The following is a 13,046-nucleotide window of genomic DNA, read 5'->3' as shown; positions in this document are numbered from 1 at the left end:
ATTTTAACATGCAGTGGTATAAAAAAACAATATATTTTTATTTTTTAATTCTACATGTTCATCAGGCTGATCTTCAAACTGTTGTGCCCAAATGCAAAATTTGTACAAAGGATGAAGTCAACATGTTCTATTTCCTTTATCAGTATGTTCCTAGTGTCGGAAGGACCCATGTTTTCTTCTTTTGTGGTTATCTCATTCCTGCAGTGTCCCCCTGGTGCAGTGCATGAAATATTAGCAGTGGACAATGCTACATGATCGAGCAACTGTCCGGTAGATGAACAATATGGATCTGCCTGGCCCAGCAGAGGCTTATTATATTAAGGAAGTTGTAGTAGCATGTGCCCACAGTGAGTTTTTGATGCTTTATATTTTTGCTGTGTTAGGCCCGTTTCACACGTCAGTGAAAAACACTGACATTCTTCACTGACGTGTAAAACACGCACATGTCCCTCCGTGTTCCATGATTCACGGCACACATGGATTGTCTGTGTGCAATCCGTCATTGCATATGGACATTACTCACCTGCCTTTGCTCCTGCTCTCCATGATGCTGATCTCCTCGGCTCTGCAGCGTCCGCCCACCGCTCTCTGCACCTACTTCCTGGTTGGCTGTTCCTGCTCTCATGAATATTCATGAGCCAGACAGGAGCTGCCGAGAGCAGAGGCTGCAGAGCGAATCGCAGGCAAGGTAAGTTGAAAATATTTAATATGTCCGTGATTTTCTGGTAAGTGTTTCACTGATCACACAAGGATCACACCATAGTGTGGTCCGTGGGTCATCAGTGATGCCAGAAAAAAACTGACTTGTCTCCGTGCAGCGTGCACCCGTGGCCGTGATTCTGCACGGAGACAAGTTCAGTGAAAAATCACTGATGTGTGAGCAGACCCATTGATTAGAATGGGTCTGCGTATGTCAGTGATTCTGGTACGTATAAAAAAAAAGCACAAACGTACCAGAATCACTGACGTGTGAAAGGGGCCTTAATAACACAGCGTTTTACAGTTCCAGCAAAATGGATGGGATTTATAGAAATCTGCCCAGTGGGCTACTTTTTTGTGTTGCATACAATGACCTGCGATGCGTTTGCGTTTCAAATCCGCAGCAGGTCAATTTCTCCTGTGGGTACACTGAGTTTTAGGAGCATATTATCCTCATAGACTTGCATTTGATTCAGAAAATTGACAGGTAAAAAATACAAATGCACTTATAGTGCATTTCCACTACAAAAATGCATGTAATCTGCATATAATTTTATCAAAAAAGGTTTTGTCAAAGCCAAATACCAGGAAAAACAAAAACAGCTTTATTTTAAACATGACATGCCAAAACCACGGTGTCAAAAATGCAACAAAAACGCAAGTAACCTATTTTATATAATAGGAGCAGAAATTCTGCAGCATCAAAAACTCCCCAAATACTCATATTGGGAATGTGGCTGCAAAACATTTTTTTCAAATCTACAGCATTTCAATTCTGTCAGTGTTTTTCCAAATTTCAAATTAAATGGGATAAAACGCAATGAAAACACATATAAAAACACAAACTAAATATATTTGATGCACCATTTTTATTCCCAGCTATCACTTTTTTGGTGTATAAAAATCTGCTGTAAATACTCAATCTGTGCACATACCCTAATGTGTTGCATTCTTTGGCAAGCAAAATTAGGCAGCATCAAAAACTCACCAAATACACAACATTTTCACATTAAAATCAGCACAATTTGGTGATTTTGCTGCAGGATTTTTGCCATAATAATAAAGTTTATTTATATAGCGCCAACATATTCCGCAGCACTTTACAATCCGGTGGGGGGTTGTATAGACAAATACAAAACAAAATAGTACATAATTCAATAGCTACAGTAGGAATGAGGGCCCTGCTCAAAAGCTTACAATCTATGGGGAAGAAGGGGGACACAAGAGGTGAAGCACACTTGTAGATCTGGCCGGCCATCGTTATGCTAGTTAATTGGTTACATATAAAGATGAATGATCTGGTCTTTAGACAGTAACCTTTTGAATGCCCTTACGTGCTATTGGTTGTATGTAGAATGTGAGGACAGAAATAGGAGAGAGAAGGTTACGAGTAGCATTTAAAAGGTGGGACAGGGGAGAGTTAGGTTAGTAAGTTATGATGATAAGCTTGTCTGAAGAGATGTGTTTTTAATGTCCGCTTAAAAACTTGGGGGCTGGATATTAGTCGCATTCTTTGGGGTAGTGCATTCCAGAAAACAGGCACGGCACGAGAAAAGTCTTGGAGACGGAGGTGTGAAATTCTGCTGCCAAAATGACCCATGTGGACGTTTTGTTACTTCATTGATGATGATAAGAAAATTGGGAGCCTACAGCACTATGAAATATGGGAAACTGCAGTACTCACCCAGTCCACTATAAGAATCTTCCTTACATCCAGTCTTTGCTGCAGTTGCTTGGCTGCAATGGCTACAGAATTGAAGAAGCAGAACCCCCTGGAGAGACAAGAAGCCCAGTGTCAGGACACGTCACTTATGAAGAGGCCACCAGAGAAACACAAGGCCTCAGTCAGGAATATATAATGTCTCAGCAATGTTAGCAGAAGTGCAAATAAAACATGTTCATACATGGCGTTGGAAGGGTCCGCATGATGTCCTGGGGGCCTCACCAAGGCAAATCCATTCTGTAAGAAAGAAGAGAAGTCCGCGATGAGATGACTCCAGGATTCCCTTTATTATTTTAGCTCTAGGCCTGAATAACTTTTGCCCGCCCTTGTAAAGCAGATCTTAAGATCTATTATTTTAGAGATCATCCAAGCAGATGGAGTAGGAAAGGATAAAAAGTCTGAAGAGATGATGACACACTGTTAAGAAAGTTTTATATTTGCATTTCAAGCCTTTGTTTTTCTTAAAAGGAAATCAGTCAGGAAGATCATCCACCCCAAACCAAATATAGGGCAGGCTGATCTTTAATATGTAAATCCACTAACACTTATATCTTCCATCTGTTGCCGCATTCCCGAGTAATTAGCAATTTCATTCATATGTCAATGATGCATTAAATACTCTAGGCACTTAAGAAGCCACTGCCTCCTGAGGTTGTCTTCCCGCCCTGCACCCGCCTCTTTAGCTTAATTGATAGCTCACTGTCTGCAAGATGACCTTAGACAGTGATCCATCAATCAGGCTAAAGAGGCTGGTGCTGCTTGGTGAAATAACTTATGTGCTCTGCCATGCCCAAAGCACTTAACACCTAATTTAAAATGCTAATTACTCAGGAAACTATGTATGTCCATATATGCTGTTGGTGAAGGGGACAGATTCTGACAGATTCCCTTTAACATACATATGGTATTATGCGGGCTTTACACAAGACGAGCTATCGTGCGATGCATCGTCAGGGTACACGGTTTTCGTGACGCACATCCGGCATCGTTCACGATGAGGTCTCGTGTGACACCTCCGAGCGACGCAGAATCGCTCACAAATCGTGAGTCGTGTACTCGTCGCTGAGTTTTAAAAAATTGTTTATTTAACATGGCGCCGGTTGTTCATCGTACCCGGGGTAGCACACATTGCTCCGTGTGACACCCCGGGAACGATGAACACTGTGTCCCGCGGCACCCGCCGGCTATGTGGAAGGAAGGAGGGCTCATCTCCGCCTCTCCGCTTCTATTAGCCGGCGGCTGTGTGACGTCGCTGTGATGCCGACCGTCCCTCCCCCTTCAGGAAAAGGATGTTCGCCGCCCACAGTGAGGTCGCTCAGCAGGTAAGTACGTGTGACGGCGGTTTAACGACTTTGTGAGACATGGGCAGCGATTTGCCCGTGACACACAAACGACGGGGGCGGGTACAATCGCTCGTGCAATCGCACGATAGATCGTAACGTGTAAAGCCCGCATTACATCTAAAGAGACACTATAATACAACATTATTAGACTTCTGATCACTTTTAGGGATGAACGCCATATTACGTACCTTCAACTCCCGGGTGACAACTTTAAATGCCAGGTCTATCACGCTACCAGCAGCCCAACGAGCGGCATTTGAGGAATGGAGATCATTCCAGATGGTATCACTGTCAACCTGTGTGTACAAAGGTCAGGTATGAGTATGCAGGAGAACAGGGTCATGGGAAAAGGTAACATTAATATAACGGAAGCTGTAATACAGATAGACTAAACCACCACAATATGACTAATGATTTCTACAAAGCCAATGAGAACTCCCTAAGTGTCTATGGGGCTACTCCACTTTCAGATCCATTTGATGCCGTACTAAGAGGTTTTCTAGCCGGCTACTGATGCATCTTGGAGACCATATCCAAGTACTGCGTCATACAAAGTGCCTATGGCTTCATGTTACGTCATATAGTCTCCATTTGCAAAGCTCTGCCATCTGTATAAGACCTTAGACCATTAATATAGAGCTGTGAATGCAGTCTATGTGACTACAGTATGTTTCTTTACACCAATGGGTCAAGATCCCATCAAGAAGAGCAGGAATACCAATCTTCAAGCAATGTACAATGGATTAATTATGGAACTTGTGCAAAGATTGAGTCCAGTCAAGGCCAAGAGTTTTATTAGGTAGAGCCCAGGGAAGGGGGTACTCGGTGCCAGGCGGTAACAAATGGGAATGTCACTCTGGTGGCCGTTGTCGAGTCCCGTGCCCTGGGCCCCTTTTTGTAATGGGGGTTATTTATAGGGGTGAATAGAGTTAATGTCATGTGACGCCACCTGAGGGTTGGGGTTAAGGATAGAAAACCGCCGCTGCTAAATGTGGGTACTCCCAGAGGTGGTGGTGATTGCAGCAATAGTGTTAGGCCCTTCTCAGGTAGGGCCGTGCCTGGGAGATGATGGTGGATAATAACAGAGACCACACCAGGTTGTCTTTAACAGTCTCTACTCCCTTGGACCCTAGAGTTGCTGGTTCAGATCTCTTGGAGTATCAGGGCCAATGTAGTGACCCAGGATGCTCTGTCCCTGGCACGCTCTGTTGGTTGGGTCTCCGTAGTGTGGAGCGTTTGGGGCCCGACTGTCCCTTTTGGGGTACAGTCTCCTTCTCCGTACGGTGGGCAGTGCGGACCCTGTGAGGGAGGTAAGTGTCCGAACCCCGATCCTAGCTTACTGCTGATACCCCCGGATTATTTGGTTCGGTGAAGTCCGTGAAGGTGTCTTCACCGGGCAGGTATTTATCAAGCCGTGTAGAACTGGCGCCTGATCTAGGGCCCTGTGCCCCGTGTGTGCTCCGGTCCCAGCGGTATCTCCGGTACCCAACCTGGCGATCTCTCTCCTATACCCCCGGGTCACCGCTGCACGGTCCCATCTCAGGCACGTCCACACACCTGTCTTGTGTGCCACACTCTCTAAACTCTCTACTGACTGCTGACCCCTCCCACTAGGCTGGCTAATCCCAGGGACTCGTTCCTTTCCATGGGGACCATCCTCTTACGTGGTTAACCCTCTTTGTCCAGTGGAGAACTAGGATTTTGGTAGTGCTTTGGTGGTATCGGCACTGGTACTCCAGGTCCCAGGGGGTAGGTCCTGCATCCCCAAGAGGATGCAGTTCCTTGTAGTACCCTGAGTGTCTCAGGGGTGCTACATTTACACGACTCATACTGGAAAGGTAAATATACTTTGAAGGCATACATGTCAGGAAACACATAGGATCGTTTGTAGCAAGAAGAAAATTGGACAATGTAATGAAACTTTGGAGTAAAAAAACCCCACTGCAATCCAACAATGATTTTCTGTATCAAAAACTAAAATAATCCAGACCTGATTGATCCATATAGCACATAATCATAGGAAAATCTATGTGATAACAGGTGTAATATGCTTTCTCTAAGAAGACCTGGATCATGGATAAAACAGACCATAACCATGGAATTTATAGTAAGGCAATGAGAAAAATGTCAAAATGTTCTTTTCGGAAACGTTCATATCCAGTTCTAGATTATTTCCAAGATTTGCATTTGTAAAAATGTATTTTCTCCATGTCACCTGGTAACCCAACTCTACAGTGTTTAGAGTATTACTGGAGGATGAACAGACTCAGGACCTCAATTGCTTATGAATAAAACACTTAATGATTTTGGGTGAGGCTGGAGTTTGAGAGTCTGTGCCTGCCCGTGCCTCTGATCTCAATTATGGTTTGATTTTAGGAATAAACGCACTGGAAAGGAATTTATTTTATCTTTTTTTTCTTCTTCTTCTTCTTTCATTTCCCGTGAAACATCTTGTATTCATCAGAGTCGCGTCAGCGCCAGGGAAATAACAAAGGAGACACGGAAAACCTGGGGGATTCTGGGCTAATCAAACACATATGTGAGGCCTTAACTCAATCATCCCCTGAGGTTTAGATGGCCTGGCATATTGCTCAAGATGGGTGAATCAGTGATGGGACTCCCATCATAGATGTACTTATATGTAGGTCTTTAATGTCCTGAAGAACCCCCCACGCATGTACTGGCCTATGGTCTCTGGCAAGAGAAAAAGTGCCTTCACTTGATATCCTGAAAGTCCAGCCTTAGATGTAAGGAAACCTCACTTTTACAACAGTCAAGAAAGAAGGAATGTGTCTTCAGGGCTTCACATGTTCCATGTGTTAGATGAAAGGATCCCATATATCCCTGCAGGATAAGGTGGATGATTTCTAAAGTACCATTAACTATATTCTTATCAAAGGGGACAGTTGGGACCATATTCGCCCCTCTCTACATAAAGAGGTGTGACATTACAGAGACGAACATCAAAGTGTCCGACTGTCAACACAAACTGTGTGAGATATAGAAGTGTCCACATCTGAGAAAAATATAGAGTGAAAGAATGACAAGAAGCAGGACAGAATCACGCTAAGTGCCCATGTGCTTACAACTCGTGAGCCATCCTGTGCATCAGACAGTCCGAGTGCCACATGGAAGACTTGTGCAATACAAAGAGTTAGGTGCCTTTTATTTGGCTATAGAAGCAAATGGCTTGTGTATGTATAATAAAAGGGGATGTTCGCCATTTAAAAATTAATTTAAAAATGGTGCATGGTTCTAAACTAAAAAGAAAAGAAACAAAAATCACATACACACCGGATGCCCATCTTTCCTCTGTACTACTGCTGGTATCACTTCTGTATGAGCCGTAAGAAAGAGCTAGGAGACAGGTTTCTTCCAGCTTAGATAAATTTGACCATTTGGCGACTGAAAAGCTATAACAGTCATCTAATATCCCCTGCCAGAAGAGGAAGCCAAGAGACCGGTGGGGGCACTGGAAATAGTAGTGGTTGGGTCAGGTAGGGGAGTATGTGGTGAGTTTTATTAATTATTATTATTAGTAATAATAATAAAAATAATAATTATTATTATTATATTATTATTTTAGGACAAGATTTTATTCAATTTTAAAATAATTCTATGCCCCTTAATCAATACAATATAAATAATGAATAGTCCAGATATATTCTGCCCAGTTCATACGGCTTATGTATTTGAACATTAAATAATTAATGTAAATATACAAAATAAAGAGTGGATTCAACTATTTAAGTGAAGAAGTAATCCCTTAATGGGACTCTGGGCCCCCGAATGATGATGATCCCCAGCATGTGGCCACACTATGTACTACTTTACCATACTAAAAAGTAGTATGTCAGAGAGTTCTTGAAACTTGAGACTCAAGTCAAAGGTTTACACTCGATGAATCAGTCTTTAAAAAGGGGTTTTCCCCACATTAAAAAGTAAATGGCGTATAGCTAGCATATGTCCTCACTTCCTTGCTTCCAGAACCCTCAGAATTAAAGGCTCCTTTGTGTAATTTTTATAGACCGCAACACTCCCTAAAACCCACCATTCAGAGAATGATAACATTGCAGTGGGGTGGGGTTGTTCCCTGCACAGCGGGAAACTAGGAGGAGCACTGCAGTAGAGGAAGAATGCAGAAGGGCCTCTTCTGGTTTTTAGGATCAGTTATGTTCTACCTTTGCAATAAGTCAGAGTAAAATGGGAACATCATTTTTCCATTTTAACATTCAGTGTGGCTAAACATCACCGGTGATATTTAGAACAAATCATTAATTCAACGTTAGAGGAACAATGGAAATATTTAATTTGTACTCACCCCAAGTCCTCCACATGGCAGCATGACAAACATCCTCCGAGACAGAATGCCTGGAAATGAGACAGCAGCTGGTCAGTAAAGTTATATATACGTCCCCATATGATGTAGACACAATGATCACATTTCAGCTATTGACCAGGACCACATGTACCATAGTGCTGGCAGCATAGCTACTTAGTGCCACATTAGGTCCAAAAATTGCTGTACTGTTTAAGGCCTCTCTCACACATCCGTGAAAACCACGCACGTTTTTCACGGACGTGTCAGAGGTGCATTTTGCCCTCGGTGTGCCGTGTGTATGGCACACATGTGTTCTCCATGTGGTATCCGTGATAACACACGGAGAACGGGAACTTTCTGCTCACCTGTCACTGGCGTCGCTGTCCATGGTGCTGATCTTCGGTCTCCGGTCCTGCAGACTCCGGCCGCAGTGAAGTGAATATTAAATGAGCATAATGAGCGGCGGTCGGCAGCAAGTGACAGCAGCGGCAGAGACAGGAGGGCAGGAGAAGGTGAGTAATGTTTTGGGGTTTTTTCTCGCAGACATGTCTTTTCTCCGGTGCATGTCACACGGAACACATCCGTGTGGTCCGTGTGTGTTACGTGTGACCCGATTGCGTTCCGTGTGACACCCATGATGCCGCAGAGAAAACGGACATGTCGGCGTGAGAAACACACAGACACACGTAAGTACGGTCCGTGCGAAAATACTTACGTGTGTCCAAAACCAAAGGAATACATAGGTCTACGTGTGTACGTGTCTCCGGTACGTGAAAAAACTGCCAAACACGTACCGGAGGCACATACGTGTGAAGGGGGCCTAACAGAAACTGGAGGGAGTTCAATATCCAAATGCTGTATGATCATAAGCATAGAATGTTACGCTATTCTTCTCTTATGATTTACACTGCAGGTAAACTATTCAGATCACCTCCATCATCTAAGCAAAAGTCCAACAAGAAGTCAGCGGTGACCTAATTTTCATTACATCATGAAAGAATGAGAATAATGTAATTCTAAAACTACAAATAACAGCAGCACCCGTCATTGGAAAATACCAGCACAGAAAGGTGGGCCAACACATTTTTAAAATTCTAACTTTATGGTCACCCATGTATGATTTAAGAGTTGTGCCTTCTTTTAGACATCAGTGTTCACCTTCTATGCAAGTACAGACAATTTTTCATGTGCTGGGTCACATTTTCATTAGTTTTTTTTGGCCATCTGTGTTTTTACCATCAGGTTTTTTTGATATATGCCAGAAAAAGAAAAAAGTCCAAGCCTCTACTTCCCATTAAACACTAAATAAAACCAACAGCAAACAGATGACACATACAGATACATCCACGTGCTACCCATTGACTTGAAAAGGGCGAGTTTGATCCACCAATCAGATTAAAAAAGGACATGGTCCTTAAAAAAAACCCATGAATATGTGAATACCCTTCATAGATAATAATGTGTACATGGTGTAGCCGTGAAGAACATGGATAGAGCCGTATGTGAAAACATAGACATCTGATGGAGGGATTAGACTGAAGGTGTCCCAAGATTATTTATGGAGAAGCACAATTTGATATATTTGGTGCATCTTAGCACAGTTTAGACTAACAAACCCTTTACTCCTCCGGCCAAAACACCAATACTAAATCTGGCACAATATACGGCTTGACCAGGCCGGGTCTATATACTAAGTATACAGCCAGACATGATGCGTGTCAAAAATTGCCATTATTTTTGGTGCAAAAATTCAAAGTGGCAAAATGGGCCTGGATATGTTGCGCTGACAAGCTCTGCTCTGCTACATATATACTGTAGGTATGTGGAGAAATGGATGCGTAAGACATTAGCCCAAAGGATGTAGTATAATTAGGTCCATCCCTTGCTGTACACCGAATTGTGTCTAATCTTTCATTTCCCATATGCAGCATTTTGCTCCAGGTCACTAATCAGTGCGGCTTACAGAGCAAAATAACTCCCACTAATGAGCTTTAATAGGGGGAAATTCCAGCCACATGTAAATATGTACGGTATTATATGGGAATAACACAGTTACAGGACTACTATGGTTATTAATAAGCACATAAAATAATAAGGAAAAAAGAAAATCAAAGCCAATTTAAAGAGTCTATATATCTTTTGTAGTGAGGAGCGTGCTATACCATGTTTGGGCGCTCAGTACTCGTTAAGAGCAGTTGGACGCTTGGATGGGCGAGACTTGAGGACCCGCGTATAATGGAAGTCAATGGGGGACGTGAGCATTTTTCTGGGAAATCTTCCAGAAAAATGCTTGAGTTCCCCATTGACTTACATTATACTTGTCTGCTCAAGTCACACCCATACGAGCGTCCAACTGCTCTTAACGGAGTATCGAGCGCCCGAACATGGAAGTGCTTGCCCATCATAAAATCTTCTGTCATATATTATAATATTTAATTATATTTTCTATTATGTTTTCTAATGAAAAGTTATTTATATTTTTAAAGACATTTTTGGACAACATGAAGTTGTCATATCTAGTGTTTTTACATATATATCTATCTATACCTCTATCTCTCTATCTATACCTCTATCTCTCTATCTATACCTCAATCTATATCTATCTATAAAATGTATATATATATATATATATATATATATATATATATATATATATATATATATATATATATATATATGTATATGTGTGTATATATATTACACATACACATATACAGTATATAGACATACTGTACATACTGTACATACATACACACACACACAATCAGAAGAAGGGCTCGAGCACACGGAAGCAGATGGTGTGCCTATTGCACATGTGCCGCCATATCATCTAGCCGTGCAGCACTTTGTCCTGCCCTAGAGGAAATACAAGTATTTTGTTTTCTCTAAGGCTATGTGTCTACGGGAGAATGTAGCTGCGGATTTTTCTGCATCAAAATCTGCAGCTTTCCCGCAAAATCCGCACCTTTTCAAAGGTGCGGATTTGCCACGGATTTACCGCAGATTTTTTTTTTTTTCCCCAATTTTAAAGCCAAAATCCGGATGAAAATCCGCAACAATAATTGACATGTTGCAGATTTTTCCGGATCAAAATCCGCACCAAATCCGCTGCGGAAAAATCCGCGGCGTGGGCACAGCATTTCCAAAATGCCATAGAAATGGCTGGGAAGTGCCTGAGCTGCAGATTTTCGGGAAATCCGCGGCTTTTCCGCGAGAAATCCGCGGAAAAATCCGCGCATTTTCCGCAGCGTGGGCACATAGCCTAAGGCACATAAAATCCATGAGAGAGAAAATGCCTACCTTTGTATACAATCAGTGCACAGTATGATTTCAGAAATCTCTAAATATATAGTTTTGATCTGCTACAAAAGGTGTACACATCGCTTGTAACTGTGTAAGGGAGGAGAAATTTACACAACATCTGCAGGGAATACAGCTAAATTTGGCTTATTTGTTATTTTTGCACATTTTTCTGCACCATTACAGTTTATTTGCTAAATTGGTCATAGTGGAAAAATTCAAACATCCAATTTGGCAAATCCAAAGCCTTCGGCGCCCTTCCAGTTGAGCAAATATTGTTAGATTTCATAATTTACAAGGGTTATTATATGACAGTTTTTGCCCAAAAATAGCTCTGGCTGTGTTTGGCACTGCTACATACCACTGAATGGCACTGACTGAAGGCATGTTCACACGTTGGCACGACTATCTCCTTATAGTTTCTCCCATTATGATAGGTTCAGCGTATAATCTGTGCTGTCATTTTCACGTCATTGGATAATGAGGGCATATGATATAACGCTTTCTAGCTAAATACATACAAATATATACAGTAAAAAGTCCTTTAACCTTAGATTTAGAGGACTGAGTAAATGCCAAATTATCAGATATTCGGGATATACACCAGTTTTCGGGCACACAATATTTTAAATCTATAATGTGTCAGCTTTTATTAAACTATGTCCATTTATAAGAAACAACAAAAAGGTACAAAATACGGTAAAAATTTACATTTTTTATTCCTAAATACCTTTTGTGCCAAATGTTCTCAGTTTTTGACACAATGGGTGAAATGATAAATCCTTTTTTAGTTGTTTTTTTTTTCTCCCCTACATTTATATACATATAAATATAATTGTGCCATAAAGAAAAAAATATCTAATATAAGTAAAATAAAATCTGTTTCCTTCCAAAGAGCCGCTCTATGGAGAAATGCTAAATTATTAGTGATTATCATTAGATATTTTTAGTGATTTCCCAAAAGAGTTCTTAAAAAAAAAAAAAAAGGCAAATATTGTTTGATGACAATACTTTACATAATCACATGGTGGCAGCAGAGTACTCTGAAAACAATAATGAAGACCCTGAGCGCGGCTGTCAGTAATACAGATCATTGGCCAGGGCTGATCTCCTCATTATTACTTGTTGGTGGGCACCGAAAAATATGAACAAAAAACCCCCCAAAAAACTAAAAAACTTTTATCTGTTGTACTTGCACCTCGTATAAAAAAATCTGAATAATCCCCCTTTTATACCCAATATCTCCTTCCTCCCTTTCCATCAACCTTCTCCCTGCTTGTTATACACTTGTTACTGTGATTATATTTAAATTTGTATATGGTCTTAAAATTAATAAAAACTATGAGAACAAAAAAAAATTAATAAAACAAAGCATTTTGGAGGGAAAAAAAAATGCAAAATTAATTTAAACCCCAGGGTAAAGTACAGATGTGATCAGATTCAATTCTGCAGATGATTACATGTGGTTTTGTGCAGTTTTTGGGGCATATTGTTAAAAAGAACCAACCAGCAGGATTTCATATATAAAAGTAAGCTAGCGATGTCGAGCGTGATAGCACCTGCCCCCGTCGCAGATGCGATATCTGGTGCTAGCTGCCGTAGCGAACATTATCGCTACGGCAGCTTCACATGCACATACCTGGTCAGTGACGTCGCTGTG

At 41.5% G+C, this 13,046-nt stretch overlaps 1 protein-coding gene across 7 annotated transcripts in view; it reads right to left on the bottom strand.

Moving 5' to 3' along the window:
- Positions 1 to 13,046, bottom strand: part of HDAC7 (histone deacetylase 7) — a 533,886-nt gene that overhangs the window by 32,645 nt on the left and 488,195 nt on the right. For all 7 annotated transcript variants that reach the window (XR_012750574.1, XM_075337158.1, XM_075337160.1 and 4 more), the window contains 4 exons: positions 8,087 to 8,136; positions 3,954 to 4,061; positions 2,604 to 2,659; positions 2,384 to 2,471 (listed from right to left, as the gene is read on the bottom strand). Coding sequence is in view for 6 of the 7 variants with exons in the window: in XM_075337158.1 (XP_075193273.1) it covers positions 2,384 to 2,471; positions 2,604 to 2,659; positions 3,954 to 4,061; positions 8,087 to 8,136 (302 nt within the window). In the remaining variant the exon portion in view is untranslated. The remainder of the gene's footprint in view (positions 1 to 2,383; positions 2,472 to 2,603; positions 2,660 to 3,953; positions 4,062 to 8,086; positions 8,137 to 13,046) is intronic.

Source organism: Anomaloglossus baeobatrachus, chromosome 2 (assembly GCF_048569485.1).
Source record: "Anomaloglossus baeobatrachus isolate aAnoBae1 chromosome 2, aAnoBae1.hap1, whole genome shotgun sequence".
Classification (NCBI taxonomy): Eukaryota; Metazoa; Chordata; class Amphibia; order Anura; family Aromobatidae; genus Anomaloglossus; species Anomaloglossus baeobatrachus.
This window is presented reverse-complemented; position numbering and strand designations above follow the sequence as displayed.